At 43.3% G+C, this 18,693-nt stretch overlaps 1 protein-coding gene across 4 annotated transcripts in view; it reads left to right on the top strand.

Annotated features, from left to right (window-relative positions):
• The window catches only part of SWT1 (SWT1 RNA endoribonuclease homolog), a 104,033-nt gene that overhangs the window by 21,912 nt on the left and 63,428 nt on the right, over positions 1 to 18,693 (top strand). For all 4 annotated transcript variants that reach the window (XR_012656262.1, XM_032783452.1, XM_032783450.1 and 1 more), the window contains 7 exons: positions 123 to 175; positions 6,188 to 6,956; positions 8,474 to 8,539; positions 9,532 to 9,661; positions 9,787 to 9,888; positions 11,501 to 11,689; positions 12,511 to 12,604. Coding sequence is in view for 3 of the 4 variants with exons in the window: in XM_032783452.1 (XP_032639343.1) it covers positions 123 to 175; positions 6,188 to 6,956; positions 8,474 to 8,539; positions 9,532 to 9,661; positions 9,787 to 9,888; positions 11,501 to 11,689; positions 12,511 to 12,604 (1,403 nt within the window). In the remaining variant the exon portion in view is untranslated. The remainder of the gene's footprint in view (positions 1 to 122; positions 176 to 6,187; positions 6,957 to 8,473; positions 8,540 to 9,531; positions 9,662 to 9,786; positions 9,889 to 11,500; positions 11,690 to 12,510; positions 12,605 to 18,693) is intronic.

Below are 18,693 nucleotides of genomic sequence, written 5' to 3'. Positions count from 1 at the left end.
GCCAATTTGTTTGAGTTTAGCTAGTCAAAATTTGAATGCATCTAGTGATAGATCATAGTAACACATTTTACTGGAATTTAGTGGTTCCTGTTAACCTTTTCTTTTCTTTTTCCTTTTTTCAGAAATCAGAAGAGACAGGAATCTGTAACATAAAAGGACAGCTAGAATTTCAAAGGTAAATGATTTATTTTTTAAATGGTTATGTTGAGTGACAAAGTAAGCAACAGGATAGTGCTTAGTATTTTAGCAAAATATTGGGTTTTTTACTTATGTAGTGATGGAGAACTGGGCTGCCTTAATAGATAAAACATTTCCATTTGCATCCATGAATGGACTCTGCCTAAGTCAGTCAGGTTGTGATGACAATTAAGAGATGAGGTCCTTAAAACTTCTTTTTTAAATGCACTACAAATTTGTGCTACTTCACGCTAAACAAGAGAGGAATGGCACCCTTCCGCTACTCCCTGGAGACCAGGGACAGTGTTATCCTCCTCATTCTGAACAGTGAGCCTCATAATAGGAATGTGTCTGTATTTGAATGTTATTCTGTAGATGTCAGCAGAAGTACTGGGCATGGAACAAAAGCAAAAAACAGAACAGACCCATAGTGTAATTTAGAGGAGGATTTTGCATTAAGTATAATATCTTTCACTTTCCATTTCTGTTGGCTCTAGGTAGCCCCAAATCAATCCAGTTGTCATAAGGTACGGGGAGATGTTCAGCAAACAAGTAAAGTGCCTGAACTCACTATTGCTTATTGCTAAAAGCAGCCAAGTCAGCAGGCTGTAAAGTGGCCATATAGCAAGTGCAACTTGACCAAGGCAGGAGGGGAGGGGATTTTGAGTGCCACAGAAAGGGCAGCTTTACCCTGTGTCCTTCCCGATAAGAATTGTGTTGAAGTTGCTGATACACGCATCTTTTAGAAGAGAGGATATGCCCTCAGGAATGTGTCTAACAGGGTCTCAAGGCTGCAAACTATGGGGGGGGGGGGGAATCACACTTGGTTAATCAGTAATAATCAGAAGAAGACCTCTTGCTTGACCATTGAAGCTGCTAGCTTAACAAGTTTTCTTTAAGGGACATGTCATTGTGTTACTAATGTATAAAATAAGGGGGAAAAGTTTGAGGTAGTGGGACTCTTTAAGCCTGGACGCTCCCTCTGGATGCATCTTGTGTTCCCCACCAGCAGACGGGCTGCTGCTGTGCCTCTCAAGAGCCACACTCTTACTTGCTTGAGCACTCCTTAATTATCGAGACTTGGGGGTGTTTTACTAACTTGTTGCAGATGTGTATAAGTGCTTGAGACTAAACTTTAGCTTGTAAGTGAAAGCACTCTTTTTTTTTTTGTGTGTGTGTGTTGTCCTGTTTGTGCCAGACATCTATTGGTTGGATGGCCGTGTCTCCCCTGATTTATTTCCTGACACCACCCAGGACTGGCTCTAGGTTTTTGCTGCCCCAAACAAAAAAATTTTTGGCTGCCCCCCCCTCCCCCCATCCCAGCCCTAGGCTCCTCGCCGCACCCCCTTGCTGCCCCAGCCCTGGGTGGGTGCTCTGCCTCCCCCTTGCCCCCCCACCATTTGTCCCCACACACACATCCCTGCTGCCTCAGCCTTGGGCTCCCCCCTTTCCCCCCACCATTGCCCCCTCCCCACACATTTCTTGCTGCCGCAGCCCTGGGTCACTTGTAACTCGCTCCCGGGGCAGGTCATTCAGCAGGACTTTAGATGTGCACAGAACACAGACAGGATTGGTTCCATATTGGTTACAGAACTGCAGTAAAGTGGAACAATTTTCAGCTTGTGTGATTGAGGATATCTGGATGCATATTATAAGACTGTCCCTCCATAAATGAGGAAAGTTGAGGTGCCTTTTTATTCTTTTTCTACTCTTGTTTCTATGGGGATTTGCCAACGCAATATCACTGTCTTCCTTTTAAATAAACAAACAAAGGCAATGGCAGTTGAAAATAGCATTCCAGTGCTAATAACCACTGGGAAGCATTTCTTGCCCAATTTTACCTACTTTTCTGCAGCAAGTTACAGTGGATCAGTATATTTGATTTGCGAGAAACGAAGTAACAGCTGTCCAAACTGAGCGGGGGAGGGGGGTGTGGCTCCGCGGGGGAGCACGGCAGCATGTCTGCAGCAATGTGTCTGGTGTTGTGTGCAGAGCCAGGCATGCTGGTCTGAGTGCATGGTAAGGGGCTGGGGGTGTGGAGAAGGGTAGGGGGTTCGCGGGGGGCAGTCATGAGACAAGGAGCAGGGGTGGTAGATGGGGCAGTCGGGGGACAGGCAGCGTTGGATAGGCATGGGAGTCCCCGGGGTTTGTCAGGGACAGGTAGGGGGTGGGGTTCTAGGAGGGAAGTTGGGTGGGGGGTGTCTCAGGAGGGGCAGTTGGGGACAAGGACCAGGGAGGCTTAGATAGAGGGTGGAGTCCAAGGGGCAGTTAGGGGCGGGGCTCCGTAGGGGTGATCAGGGAGCCGGGGGGGTTGGATGGGTTGGGGTTCTGTGGGGGGCAGTCGGAGGGAGTGGATGGTGGCAGGGTGGGCTACCCTCCCTCCCCATGGAGTTTCCTGTTTTTTGAATGTTAAATATGGTATCCTACCATTCACAGTGCAGCTCTCCATTCACAGCAAGCTGCAACATGGGCCTTAGCTACCTCACTCCCTCCCCTTCCTTGCCTGTTGGTAGTGGCCAAGGAAATGCTGGGAATGTAGTTCTTTCCCTGCTCCAGGGCTGGCTCTATAGGCAGGGAGCTAACCAGGAATACAGCTCGCAGGGCCCCGTGTTGGTTCTGAGCTCCCATGCTGGATCCCTGCTGCCCTGCAAATGGGCTGCCTCAAGTACTTGCTTGCTTGCTGGTGCCTAGGGCTGCCCGACACCACCTTGTGCAGAGTAAAAGTTGCCAGAGCTTTGGGTAGAAAGAAAGAGCTTTGGGTAACAAATACACTTCATGTTTCAAGTAATTGTCAAGGTTACAGGCACTGAGAAATTGTTCAAGTTGTGGAATGGCAAATATGCTCTTTGGCTGACTTGTGAATTAATTAAGTGAATTTCTCAGTTATTGTTGACTAAATGTTTATCTTTTATGATAACTAATGGGCCTATTAGGATGTCTTAGCTAGTTTTTCAGTGGTTTTTATTGGTCTCTGTGGAACAATATTGACTATATTTTTGAACATGTTGAACTATCATTTTATATCTTGGGGCTCATTGCAAAGGGGGCATTCCCTCTCCCCCCATTTGTGCTAGACAGAACTCTGCTTTTGGCTACCCCTAGCATGACTGAAGCCTGGTGGGTGACTATGACTGAACACAGATGCAAAAAGTGTTATGGGCATAAATATTTGAAAACTATTACACACCCTAATGTTGCATTGTATGGTTTTTAATAAAAATAAAAAAAGACTGCTATAGACATTTTGCCCTGATTAAGAATCTCTGTTCAGAGCTGAAACTGCAGTGCATGCAGTAGCTAGATTTGGGTCTCATCTATTTTATAAGTACTACCTGCTTACTACACTATTCCCCACAGTGCAGACAGAACCTAAGTGCTATATCCTTGGATTTCAGCAGCCTCCGCTCAGGAATATGAACAGTATTTTAACCAATCTTGCCTATGCTATAAGACTGAACAGTGTCTTAACAATGTTGAGGTCACTGCTGTATTGTGATAATTGTACTAGGCTGGTACAATGTAGACAGCAAGCTTACTGTTACCTTTTTTGGTCAACGTTTGGCAAATTAAGAAAATTTATGCAAGATGTAAAAACAATGAGAGCAAAGCATGTCCATGAGCAGCAAAAATCTCTTCTGCCCCCCCCCGCCAACTCTTTTAAAGGATCAACATTAATGAAATTTCAAATACTTAGGCCTGGTCTACACTACGCGTTTATACCGAATTTACCAGCTTTAAACCAAATTAACCCTGCACCCGTCCACACAACAAAGCCTTTTATTTCGGTATAAAGGGCTCTTAATATTGGTATCTGTATTCCTCCCTGACGAGAGGAGTAGCGCTCAAATCGGTATTGCCATTTCGAATTAGGGTTAGTGTGGCCGCAATTCGATGTTATTGGCCTCTGGGAGCTATCCCATAGTGCACCATTGTGACCGCTCTGGACAGCCATCTGAATTCAGATGCACTGGCTAGGTAGACAGGAAAAGCCCAGTGAACTTTTGAATTTCATTTCCTGTTTGCCCAGCGAGGAGCGCTGATCAGCACGAGTGGCCAAGCAGTCCCAAATCCAAAAAGAGCTCCAGCATGAACCGTATGGGAGATACTGGATCTGATCACTGTATGGGGAGACAAATCTGTTCTATCAGAGCTCCGTTCCAGAAAACGAAATGCCAAAGCATTTGAAAAACTCTGCAGGCTATGATAGACCGAGGCCACAGCAGGGACTCAACACAGTGCTGCGTGACAAGCGTAACGGAAAGCCAAAGAATCAAATGGATGGTCAGGGAGGGAGGGAGGGGGGACTGCGGACTTGAGCTATCCCACAGTTCCTGCAGTTTCTGAAAAGTATTTGCATTCTTGGCTGAGCTCCCAATGCCTGAAGGGTCAAAAACATTGTCGCCAGTGATTCAGGGTATAGTTTGTCAATTTACCCTCCCCTCCCCCCTTAAAGAAAAGGGAAAAAAATCTTTTCTTGCGTCTTTTCAATGTCACCATATGCCTACTGGATGCTGCTGGTAGACGGGGTACTGCAGCGCTAAGCAGCAGCATCCCCTCCCCTCCCCGGTGGCAGATGGTATGGTACAATATGACTGATAGCTGTCCTCATCATCATGCTGTGAGTGCTCCTGGCTGGCCTCGGTGAGTCGGCCTGCGATGCCTGGGCAAAAATGGGAATGACTCCCGGTTATTCCCTTCTTTTAAGCTTTGTCTCTGGAGGTTCAGGTCCTGGCAGACAGTGCAATAGGGCTGGTAACCGTCCTCATCATAGCAGTTGGAGGCTGAGCTCTTCTTCTCCCCCCCCCCCCCCCCCCCCCGCCCTTTCATGTCTAATGGAGATACTGGACTATCACAGCAGCGGGAGGCTGCGCTCCTCTCCCGCAACCCTTTAATGAGTAATGGAGAGGTCCTGCCTGGACTATCATAGCAGCTGGAGGCTGCCTCCCCCTCATTTTATCTCACTAAAAAGTCAGTGTTTCTTATTTCTGCATTCTTATTACTTCATCACATAAATGGGGGATAACTGCCATGGTAGCCCAGGAGCGGTGTGGGAGGAGGGAAGCAACGGGTGGGGTTGTTGCAGGGCACTCCTAGGAATGGCACAGAGCTCATCATTTCTGGGGGCTGGGGGAGAGGAGCTCAGCCTCCAGCTGCTATGATGAGGATGGTTACCAGCCCTATTGCACTGTCTGCCAGGACTGACTCTATTTTTAGACAAAACATAACAAAAGGAATGACTTGGGGAGTCATTCCCATTTTTTGTCCATGCGCCCCCAGCCGACCTCAGCGAGGCCAGCCAGGAGCACCCATGAGAGTAGCAGATGGTACAATATGACTGGTAACTGTCATCGCCAATTTCCAAAGAAGCAGACGGTGCAATAGGGCTGGTAACCGTCTTTGCTACCTTGCAAAGGCAAATGAATGCTGCTGTGTAGCACTGCAGTACCGCATCTGTCAGCAGCATCTAGTACATATACGGTGACAGTGAAAAAAGGCTAAACGTGCTCCATGATTGCCATGCTATGGCATCTGCCAGGGCAATCTAGGGAAAAAGGGCGTGAAATGTTTGTCTGCTGTTGCTTTCACGGAGGAAGGATTGAGTGACAACATTTACCCAGAATCGCCCGCGACGCTGTTTTTGCCCCCTCAAGCATTGTGATCTCAACCCAGAATTCCAATGGGCGGGGGAGACTGCAGGAACTATGGGATAGCTAACCACAGTGCAATACTCTGAAAATCGATGCTAGCCTTGGTACATGGACGCACACCACCGAATTAATGTGCTTAGTGTGTCCGCGTGCACTTGACTTCATACAATCTGTTTTAAAATACCAGTTTCTGTAAAATTGGAATAATCCCATAGTGTAGACTTTCCCTTAGCAGTAACTAGCTGAGTGAAGAAGTACATTAACAGTCTAGTGCAGGCCTCTCTTCATTGATTTCAGTCATGTTAAGCTATATTGTGACTCTTTTTTTTTTAATAATTTCCATTTATGTAACATTTCTGCAGATTCAAAGTACATAAAGATGTTCAAGAGAAGAAACAAAAGCAAATTTCCTATGTTCCACAAGGCACTATTGAAGGGTTCCAAGGAGAGTCTTCAAACGATAGCAAAACAATCAGTGCTGTTTTGATTCAAACTGAGAAGCGAAAAAGGATATCTATACAGTTTAAACATCATGATGTTAAACATGGAAGAGAGAAAAACCAAAGTGATTCTGGCGTGGTCCCTACTAGCAGGGAAATCTGTAAAAAAGACCACTATTTTGACAATGTTGGAACAGGAGGGAAAATGGTGCGGCATAGTTTTGCAATCCAGAAGGACTTGGTGAGGAAGAAGAAGAAAGAGAAAACTGAGCTCAGCAAACTAAAGGCTAGAGTTGAACAAACTATGTTGGAGAAGTTCAAGGTAGCTACCTTTCCTACAGACTTGCTGAGTAAGAAGTTGCATGGATCAAAAAAATTGAGTGATGATTTCAGAATTCTGAAAAAGTCCTCAGCCACCTTTCCAAAGACTGCAGGAGATGGCAATTTCTCCACTAATATATCACACACATCATTGAAGACTTGTAAGAATAAAGAACACCTAGAAAACTCCAAAGAACTATCTAACAAAAATCAGCATGATACTAAACATATGCCATTATTTTATTCAACTGCAACATCTAAGGAATGGCAGTATCTTAAAGAGAAAAAACAGCATTCTGATTCCAGCAAAACTGTTAGTTCAAGAACTGAAGGAAGGACTTTTGAAGTCATACCATTACATTTAAGACAGGTAAAGTAGTAGAATGCTGGACAGATTAGTAGTGGACAAATAGGCTGTGTGGTGGGTGTTTTGTTTTTTGGTTTTTTTGTTTAGTGTTTTTTTGAAATGGTGGTTACTAGATAACCGTTTATATCTTCTGCCTCTGCGTATGGAGATGTAGGCTTAAGTTTTGGCCACAACTAAGAAGAATTTGATCCCAACCTCATTCATACAAGACACTTGTCTACTTCCTTTTTTTTTAAAGCAATCTGTCATGGGTATAATTCCCACTCTGAACCTTAGCGTCCAATAAGATGGGGTACCCACTCATCCCAGAAATTCCTCTAACTTGGACTACCACTTAGAACTGTAGCGCTGCCACCTAACCAGAATCCAAGTGCCTGGTACACGTGGGTCCCCCCAAAACCTTGCAGCGAGGACCCCAAGACTCATCCCTCTGGATCTAACCAAGGATAAGTAAACCCTTTCCCCCACACATTCGCCTCTTCCAGGCTTCCCCCCACTGGGTTACTCCTGGAAGATCAACTGTGATTCAAGATTCCTGTAATCTTTAAACAGCGAGAGGAAATTCACCTTTCCCCTCCCGCTCATCGGATCCTTCTCTCCTCTCTCAGGGGAGAGTCTGGGGAGGGGGCGAGTAAATCCAACATACGGAGTAGAAATTATACCTTTCTCTCTCCCTTCCCCCTTTCTCGCCCCACCCAATTCCCTGGTAATTCCCAACAGACCCCCGTCCCTGGGTCTCACACTCAAATAAAATAAAAACCAAGGTTCTTAAACAAGAAAAGCTTTAATTAAAGAGAGAAAAATAGTAAAAAATTATCTTTGTAAATTTTAAAATGCAATTACAGTGTCTTTCAGCTAAGACACTGGAATACCCCCCACCTAAAGTATCATCAATACAAACAAAAACCTTCAGCATAAATACAAAGTTGAAACTCCCCCAAGCCACATACACATTTAAACCCTACACCAAATGCACATTGCAAATAAGAAACAAACATACCACTCCCTTAATCGCCTCGTACTGGGCACTATCTGAACTTATAAGAGCCCTGTAATCGGAGAGATTGGAGAGAAACCTGTTTGCACGTGTGATCACACTCCAAACCAGAGATCAAGAACAACAACCAAAACTAACAGCACACACACAAACTTCCCTCCCTCAAGATTTGAAAGTATCCTGTCCCCTGATTGGTTCTCTGGTCAGGTGACAGCCAGTCTCACTGCTCTTGTTAACCCTTTACAGGCAAAAGAGATATAAAGTACTTCTGTTCTATTAACTCCTACTATCTGTTCATGACAGCATCTTAACATGTTTTTGTATCATTAGGGTTGTGCTAATTTAAATAGTACTCTCTGCTCTTTTCTATATGCACACTACATTCTTAACTCTTTATAATACTACTGCAAAGGTAGTATTTGGATAGAACATTCATTTTATTGTCAGGTCACAAAGTTTGTCATGAAGTAGCAAGTGCTTGAATTCTTGTAAATGTCTTATTTCTGGCATTATTTCTCAACAGAGCTCTGAAGTCCCCTGCCCTTCTGCCTCCCATCAAGCCATTCACATTACAGAGACAGACCAAGAGGTTTGTGCTATTTTAGTTTAAACAACTGTATCCTGAAACTGTGACATTCTGCACTGTTGCTATGCCACTTCCATTCCTAGTGGCCCTGGTATCTCTTAAGTACCAAAAAATCCAGTTAGTTTGTTTTGCCAGTCAAGGGCTTTTTGAAACAAATTTACATGGTACAACCTAGTTTTAGACTTCTTGCTTCCATGTTGGAAAGTGGGGTCAAGAATATTTGGTTGCAGATCCCACCAACTTTACTTTCCAGTATCCCTTTACCTTTTTTTAGGAAAGAAATAGAGCAGTGACTCTCAGTCTTTTCCATACTACTGTTCCCCTTTGAGGAGTCTGATTTTGTCTTGAGTATCCCCAAGTTTCACTTCACTTAAAATTACTCGTTTACAAAATCAGACATAAAAAGACAAGTGTGTCACAGCACACTCTTACTAAAAAATTGCTGACGTTTTCATTTTTAACATAATTATAAAATCAATTGGATATAAATATTATACTTACATTTCAGGGTATAGTGTATATAGAGCAAGTCACTGTCTGTATGAAATTTTAGTTTGTACTGACTTGGCTAGTGTTTTTTATGTAGCCTGTTGTAAAACTAGGGAAATATTTAGATGGGTAGATGTACCCCCCTAGAAGACCTCTGTGTACTCCTAGGGTTTGCATCCCCCTGGTTGAGAACCACTGATAAAGAGCAATGTTCCTAAAGAACTGTTGTTAGCACTTTCGACCTCTGTAGTAAGGAACAGATCAAGCTTGTTAACTATTGGTTAGAAATGTGGTCACAAATGAAACTTTTAGGCCATACCTTGGACTTCCTATATTTGGGTATAGGCTGCAGATGCTCATACTCTTAAATTTGCTGCACCAGTTAAAAATTAACTAATGCTAAGAACTGCATGAAAACATCAGCAATGGAAGATGTTTGTTCCTATCAGATAACTTTTTAAAGAGCTTACTCACCTCTCATTTTATGTATTCATATTTTGCCATAGATGCAAATAATAGAGGACTTACATGCTGCTCGAATTGACAAAAAGATAGCTTTGCCAGTTGTGCAGACTTGTGGAGAATTGACAAGTATGGAAATAGATCTTCCAGAAGAGAATGCAGATATTCCAGCTGGTATGTCTTCTGTAAAGTTGTCAGAAGGTTTCTCAATCTGCTTCCACACTGATAACGTTTAAAAGTAATAAGTGACCTAAGTAAGGAATGCAAAAGGATGAATTGTTATGTGTTCTCTTCTACAGCAAGTGCTACTTCTGGTTCGAACCTCTTGATAGTGATTGACACCAACATAATGATTAGTCACCTTCAGTTTATCATGACTTTGAAAACTAGAGATATACCAGGTATGTGGCTGCTTTTACAATCCCTATAGAAGAGGGGCAATCAACAGGTTCATGTTTGTATAGTAAGCTCTTCAGGGTATGGGCTATACCGTGCATGTGGACAATGCCTAACACACTGTACTGGAATGTGCATAATGGAAAAATAACTTCATACATATTGAGGCTAACTCTCAAACACTGGGCTCCTTAACAAGCTATCCAAATCCCACATTTGGACACTTAGATTTTCACATGTAAATGCCTGTTCATGAGAGTCTAAATTCAGAGTGTAGGCTTCCTATTAAGGAAACTGACATCTGAAAGCAGACCCTATTATGTACATATCTACTGTAATGAAAACTGAACTTCTTATTACAAATTTTAAACTCTTCTGCATACATAAGTTTTAGGGATCCTTGCTTTCTAAAAACCCCTAGGTCTGGTTCTACCTGATACTGGATGCTGTAAAAAGTCAGTAAGAGATTACCTGAGGTAAGGGCAGAGTAGGGACTTAAGCGTTTGGTCCATTATTAATAGTAAGTATCTTGCACTTCTATTGCACCTTAATACAAAGATCTCAAAGCACTTTGTTTAACCCTCATGACACAGCTGAGGACACAAGAACAGATTATCCCATCTGTAAGATAAGTATTATCAAGGCAGGAAACAAGTTGATGGGGGGGAAAAAAAATTGAGGTCAAAGCTGGAAATAATACACCTGGAGTTCTGACATCCAACCCCTTGCTTTCAGTACTGCCTCTGGTATGTTGCTGAATTCTAGATCTGTACTGCTAGAGCGACTAAGACTGCAGATACCAGCATGCACCCAGTGAAGTCCATCAGGGTGCTTCTAACATTCTGAGCTAATGAACAGTGACTTATAATGCAAACCAATTGGAAACAGAGCCCCATGACACTATAATGTATGTGGTGTATCCCTTTATAAGGTCTGATCATGTAAGTGCCAGAGATAAAGAACAGGGCCAATGTATGTAGCATTGACAGAATAGTCGTTCACTTTCCAGTGTATTCATTGTGTGTCTGGTATATTCCAGTTTTAATGCCAAAGCTTTTAGTACATATTTTTAAAGAATTTTTTTTTAACAAAGTTCATTGAAAATGTAGGCCAGTAAAACTTTTGTCCAGTGTCCATAGCGTTTATCACTGAGATAGCGTTATTGGATAATAGTCTTTGCAAACCATTGTTGCCTTTTATTAATTAGAATTTGGTGTTATAATGACCATCATTTTTTGAACATATCAGTATTCCCTTTTCCTCTACTGCTCAGTGACTTTTATTTTAGCATCAAGCATCACACAGTGTGGCATTCATTGTGTGGTAAACAGCATGACAGGATTACCACAACAATTATGTCAAAATATGGTACAGTAATGTGATAATTGTTTTCTCCTCAACTTTTGCATGTCATCACTTTTAAGATAAATCACTGAATGAGTGTTTATATTGAATTTAACGTTAAGGAAGCTAACTTCTGTTTTGAAATGGGTCTTGCCCAGTAATGCGGAAATCTGCTAATACACGCAAACCTCGGGAACTATGTTCACGTTAAAAGGGAACCTACTGTAGTTCAATTAGCAGATTTTTTTTTTTTTTTAATTTTGTATTTTCTAGGCATTGGCAGACTTGCACTGATAATTCCCTGGGTGGTTCTACAAGAACTGGACAACCTGAAGAAAGGCAAAGTACTACAACATGTTCGGCACAAAGCTGTCCCTGCAGTTCAGTTCATCTACACTTGTCTCAAAAACCAAGATTCAAAGCTGTGGGGGCAATCCATGCAACTTGCCTCTCAGAAAATATGTAAGCTATGTAGATAGTTACATTTATTTCTTAACTGAATGATCCTCACAGCTCCACTAGTGTGAGCATCAGCATCTTCTTCTGGGCTTAATATAACCTTCACTTTTACCTTTGCAATTTCCCTATTAAAATTGACTAACAACTTTCAGTGGCCATCAGACTATTGTTCACTATGGACCTGATTCTCCACCCTGTCACACCAATTTTATACTGTTAATTGATGTGTGAGTTGTGCTGGTATAAAACTAGTGTAATGGAGTGAAGAATCAAGCCCTATATATTTCTCAGTCTTTTGTGATGAGTAGGTATCTTTATGAGTTTTCAGAAGACAGATATCACCTATATTTTTCAGCATGAACCTATCAAATACACCTTAATCAGTAGTAAAATATTTTTTGAACAGAGTTAGTACATACATAGTTTATAATCAAAAACTAGTACTTCACTCCCTACCATGTTACCAATAAATTTGTTTGTTACAGCGTTCTCAACTCCAGCTGTGTCTCCACTTTATAAACAGGCTGTGGCGAGTTACTTCGTCCTACCAAGCTAGGTATGGATTGTGTCTTCAGTTGCTGACTGCAACCTAGTTGATCACAGAGCTGTGTAAGCGACTTGCCTGACGTTGCAAAGCAAGAAAGCAGCAGTTTCTAGTAGAACTCAGGAATTCCTGTATCTCAGATCTGTGCTTAGACCACACATCTCCCCATTGCTTGAAAAAATACAGTGTTTGAATATAGTATCTTAATAAATATATTAAGATATTGCTCATGAAGCCTGATTATTTCTGAATATATTGCCATTGTTTGCTAAATTTTCAGATGGATTGAGTGATGAAAACAATGATGATCGTGTTTTACAATGCTGCTTGCAGTATCAGAGTCTTTTCCCTCAAGCTTTTGTCATACTGTGCACGTGAGTTACATCTGCATTTCATATTTTTGTTTTCAAGATTGCTGAATTCTGTGTGTGGGGAGGAGACTACACACCATCACTTTTAGATGTGATTGAAATAAGGTTTGTTTTTGAGAAGCAAAATCACTCGATGTATCTCCTTTGTAGTATAAAGGAATAATTAAAAACACTTTTTTCTAAGTATAACACTTTTTAAGTAGAGTTAATTCAAGTTCTTAATTTTCTTAAAACTGGAATTTGCTGGAAAACAGCTGCTAATATTACTGGTGCTGCATAAAGTAACTGAAGACTTAATAATCACATTTTGTGTGGGAACAGAGCAGAGATCTGGTTGTACGTACATGGTGAAGGTGGTGGTAGTATGTATTACAGCGTGTATGGATAGGGATTGACTTTGTTCTAATTCTCCTGCTGATTTTTGTGACTTGATTCTAGCTTTGGCTACACTAGGAATTGAAATGTAATTTTCAGCAACTGATCTCCCTGAAGGGATCCCGAAAAGGTGGTTCAGATGAAGATTGGACAAAATTAATACCATTTCAGAAAGTGGAAATGAGTTCTCTAACGGGAACTGGTTTAATTTGTGCAAACTTAATGTGTGTTTGCAGAGGAAACCCAGACAAACATGAATATGGGGAGACTGTCCATAATGATTCCATGTTAAGTTAGCACAATCTGAGTTAAGAGATGACTCTTATATTGTGCGGCTCTATTAAACTCAGGCTGTGATCTATACGCTAAAATTTATCTATACTCTTTTTGACTTCTTACAGCCTCATGAGTAATAAAGATTCTCCAGCTGGAACTTGGGTAATTTTGTTGTATTAGGCAGAGCAGAATTCAGCTCAGTCCATTACATCTTCATTGGGTGCACAGCAGGGTGGATTGATTTCAATCATTGGCTTAAATCTTGTTTTTTCATTTGAGTTTCTTAATTCTTTTTTGGGTGCTTGCACATGTCCATTCCACTTAAGTGTGTGCCAGTGCACTGGAGCTAGATAACATATTTTCCCATAGCAATACCCATCTGGGTTACACATATGCCCTCCATGCACTGGTGCTGCTTAGCGGGAGCATGAAAGGCAGAGATGCCCCAGTGCCCCTGTTTCTGCTCACCGCCTATGATTTGGTGGTCAGAGCAAGTGTGAGCTCTTCATGTTTTCTCTGTGTTAGTTAGCTGTACCCATTTTAGGTTTCCATTTACCTATTCTTTTGTCGTGGTGGTGGTGGGGTTGAGCTTTGCTCTGTATTGTGAAATACTGAAGTCATGTTTTTTTTTTGTTTTTTGTTGTTTTTTTTCCCCCCTTTAGAGGGCTTAATGATCAGACTCCCTTAAGGATAAATCAAGTTCTGAGGTTAGGAGGTGAGGTTAGGAGGTGAACACTGTACAGTGTTCCTTCAGTGTTGAGTGGTTCACTCCAGCATCTCAAGGGGCTCTGTCAAGACAGATTCCATTGCCTACTTCATCTGATTTCTGTTCCCTAGGCTATTTTGTCAGTATCAACTAGATGTTAGACATATGCAGTGACGCAGGACCTCTTGTGCTTGTCAGTGCCAGCTTCACCTCTCAGGCAGGATAACTCCCAGCTACCAGATCCGACAGCTTTGGTACCAACCCATGTGATACCAATTGTGCAGGACAATGTAGAATTACAAATCATCAGATGCTGCTTGCCAGATATGATTATTCAAATTGGAATGCAATGTCTGAGTCTCAAAACCAGTTACCAAAAAATGTCAAAGAGGAATTTAAGGTCTTTATTAATTAATATAACTGTTTGGCTGCCCAGTCTTCTCTACAGGCTTCAGTGGATGAAGCAAACTCAGCAGTTCCACTGATGGCAGCGGCCATTGCTATTCATTGTGCTTTGTGGCTGCAAGCACTGGATATTCCGACTGAAGTGCAGTATACTATAGAAGGCTTGCTTTTGAGGGTTCAAGTCTGTGCTCTGGCAAAATAGCTGAGACTCTGCACTCTTTAAAAGATTCTTCGGCAATCCTGAAATCTTTGGGTATTTATACTCCTGCTATAAAAATTGAAAAGGATTGTGGCATAAGTGATCTTGCCTAGTGGTCACAGCTGGGCTGAGTTGTGCACAGCAGGAACAGTAGTTACCAGACAGGATTTGGAGGAATTGCAAAAACCAAGTTCTGTAAGCAAGAGCCAGGGTCAGAGTCAGGCTGGGATCAGAGATCAGAAGTAGTACAAAGCTGGAATCGTGAGGCAAGAGTCAGGGTCAGTCGGGCTGCAGTCAGAGGCTGGAGATCAGAGGCTGTAGCAGGCTAGAGTCAGGAATCAGGGTGAGAGTAAGGCTGGAGTCAGATGCAGGCAATCAAGCAGAGTCTGGCATTGCAGCAGGCTGAAGTCTATGAGGTTGCCCAGGGCAACCCATGGGGTTAAATAGGGCTCTTGGCCAATCCGAGAGGTGCAGGGTACCATCACTCTGGATCTCTTGGGCAGTATTTTCTGCAGTGTTTACTCTATAGTGTTCCCTGGCTGTGCCTCTGGATGGTCTCCCATTGGCACTGTGAGACTTTTATAGCCATCCCAGGCTCTGCAGACCTGGGTTCTAGTCCCTGGGTCCTTACAGAGAGAAGTTTCTGCATCAGAGCTATCCATCATATTACCTGGTGAGGGAGCCTAACACTTCTGAAAGACATACATGACAAGTTCCAAAGGAGGAGACCTCCATCTCTGCCTCCTACATCTGTGACAGTGAGACGGCTGTCAGTTTCCAAACAGCCTGTCTGACTCAGCCAAGAGCATCAAACCACTTAGAGTTCTCTTCCCTTTGGCTGCAAGCTGTACTACTTGGAATCATGTCAGACAGGTGGGTTCTAAGCAGGGTGCAAGTGGGATATATTCTACAAATCACGTCTATTCCACTCTCCCGTCCACCTTTTCTGTCTCTCTTTTTTCAGGGATCGCTCTCCTGAGACTGTACTAATTCAGGAAGGATAGTCTCTTCTATGGCCCCTACATCAAGAGAAGGGATTTTATTCCTGGTATTTTCTCATTCTGAAGTCCAAGGAAGGCCTCAGGCCCATTCTGGACCTGCAGAATCTCAAGCAATTCATAAAGATAAAATTTCTAATCCTCTGTTATCCCATTCCTATCTCTCAACGACTGGCTTGCTACCCTTGACTTAAAAGAGATATACTTCCTTGTGGCCCTTCACCAGAGTCACAGGAAGTTTAAGATTTGTTCTGGCAGATACCCATTATTCACATTTCTTCCTTTTGGCTTGTCCTCTGCCCCTGTCCTGAGTTTTCACAATGTGTATGGTGGTGGCAGCACATGTTCAAAGGGTGGGCATTTAGGTGTATCTGTACTTGAATAATTGGTTGCTCCCTGGACAGTCCAAGAACCAGGTGAAAGAAGGGGTGCAGAAGGTCTTACCTCTTTCAAGTTTTAGGCCTGTTAATCAACAAAGACCAACCAGATCTCACCCCTGCAAAGAAGATAAAATTTGCAGAGGCAGTTCTCGATTCAACCACAGTGAGGCATATTTGTTTCAAGCAGAATTCCAGGCACATCTCTGTATAACAGTGAGGAATTGCATGAGACTTTTAGGACACATGGCAACTTGCATGTATGTGACCCAGCATGCCAGACTTCAACCACCTCTGCATGACCCTAAGGTGAAGTCAATTCACCATTGCTCCCGACATCCGCTGCGCACGCGGACTCATATGCCTGCAACTGTTCTCTTCTCCCTGAATTGGTGGATGGACTCAATCGATGTAAGCACCAGGGTTCCCTTTACTCCTGCTCTACCATCAGTGACTCTAGTCACAGATGCTTCATCCTTGACTGGAGCACATCCTGTGAGCTTACAAACTCAGTGTCAGGGAGCTTTGGGCTATATACTAGCCTGTCAGATATTTCTGTCTCATATAGCTGGCTGCTCCTTGCAGGTTCTCAAAACGGTGCTGTGGTGATATTTTACTTTTACAAATAGGGAGGGGCCACATCTGATGTCCAGTCCTTCTTGGTGAAGGGTCTTTGGAATTTCTCCATCCAGAATGGAAATACTTGCAGGTATTTTCATCTCCTGGGCTCTCAATTCACTGGCAGACTGACTCAGCCAGTCATTCAGCAGAGGCCATGACTAGCCCCCACATACCTCATGTTGCAAAGTTAATTTTTCTGAATTGGGATTACAAGACTTGGACCTGTTCACCACCCACCAGAACAAGAAGTGTCACTAATTCTGTTCCAGGGGAGGCCTCTGCCCAACGTCATTAACAGCTGCCTTTCTGATGTCTGAACAGAAAACCTCTCTATGCTTTTTCCCCCCCATCCCAACAGTGCTGAAGGTAGTGCCAAACTCAGACAGGACCATGCCATCCTAATTTTGATAGTGCCTGCCTATCTGGTCTGGTCAATGTTTGTTCTCAAACCTATTGAACATCTGTTTTTTGGGTTCCAATTCCCTCCATACATAATCTGATAGGATCATAGCCAGAATCTGAATCCCTTTTCAGCCTGCATCTCACTGCCCGGACGCGCTCAGTGGTTAGATCATCAAAGGTTTCCGTGTTTTGGTGGCAGTTCAGACTGTGTGCATTTTGCATAATGGAAAGTCTTCTTCTACCAGATGTACATTATTTCATGATATAGAAAGACTTTCTTTGGTCCTGGCACCTGATACAGAGGCGGATTAAGGTTTCGAGGGTCCTGGGCCAGAGCAAGTGTGTGGGGAGGGGGCGGGGCGGAGACACAACCTGCCCTGTTTTGCCCATTCTTCCCCCCTTTTTCCCCCCTCCCCTGCTGCAGCCTGCAACCCATTTGCTCCTTTCTCCCCCCCCCCCCAAGACTGGAGAAGCTTTGTGTCTTCCCCCCACCCCAGCCCCAGGGCTGCAATAGGGAGAGCAAGAGCTCCCCCAGCCCTTGGTCCACGGCAGGGAACAAGAGCTTCTCCAGTCCTGGGGCCACAGCCAGGGTTTGGAGACAGGGGCTTCCCCTGCCCTGGCTGCCCGGCACTTCTGCCTGGGTGTGGGGGTTCCCTCGCCCCACCTGGTGGCCAGAGCTCCACCGCCGTCGACCGAGTAGCTAATCCGCCACTGAGAGTACCTCATGGTCCAGTGCTCTTATTTAGGTGAATCTGTATTACCTCCTTCACCTAAAGCAGATGAACCTGACAGCAGCAAAGTGTACTCTTAATTATCTCAGTGACTAGCCCACCTTTAGGTGGCAGGTCTGTATTCTCCAACCCTATGATTATATCAGATTTTTGAAAGGTTTGGGCAGACTGTCTTCCCTCCTGTGTAAGATCCAGTCCCTTCCCGGCATTTGAACTCAGTTCTTTCAAGTTTGATGGGACCTCCTTTTGAATCCATGGCCACGTGTTCATTGTCTCATCTCTTAATTAAAGTTGTGGGTGTGTGTTGTGGGTGTTGTTTTTTTGTTTGTTTATTTGTTTTTTTACTAGCTCAACTATGAGAGTTGCTGAGCTGTGAGCACTGATGGCTGACCTTTCCCATTTGACTTTTTACGACAGAGTGGCCTTACATCATCCCAAATTTCTTGCCAAGGTGGTTTTGGACTTTCATTTGAACCAGACTCTTTATTTGCTGACATTCTTTCCCATTCTCGCAAAGATGAAGAGCAGCTACAGACCTTGGACATTGAAAGAACTTTTAGCTTTTTACTTTGTCAGAATTAAGGAGTTTTGGCATCTCCTCAGCTGTTTGTTTCATTTACTATTATATGAAAGTGAAATCAGTAACCTCCCAGACAATCTGCTCCTGGATTTCCACTTGCATTTGCTTATTACGATATTGCCCATGTATCTCTTCCTCACAAAATGTTAGCCCATTCTGCAAGGACTAAGATGGCTTCAGCAGCTTTCCTGGGTCATGTTCCTATTACTGACACTTGCTAGGCTGCCACGTGGTCTTTGGTTTATATGATGACCCTTATGCCATTTCCCCTCCAGAGGTGATACTAAGTTTGGGAGAATAGTGGTACAGTCCTTGCTGAGGTAGACAGTGATACCCTCCTCCATAGGATCTGCTTGAGTTACCCAAGTAGAATGGACAAGTGCAAGCACTTGAAGGGAAAAACATATATGCTTGTTCAGTAA

Source organism: Chelonoidis abingdonii, chromosome 7 (genome assembly GCF_003597395.2).
Source record: "Chelonoidis abingdonii isolate Lonesome George chromosome 7, CheloAbing_2.0, whole genome shotgun sequence".
NCBI classification, from domain to species: Eukaryota; Metazoa; Chordata; order Testudines; family Testudinidae; genus Chelonoidis; species Chelonoidis abingdonii.
This window is presented reverse-complemented; position numbering and strand designations above follow the sequence as displayed.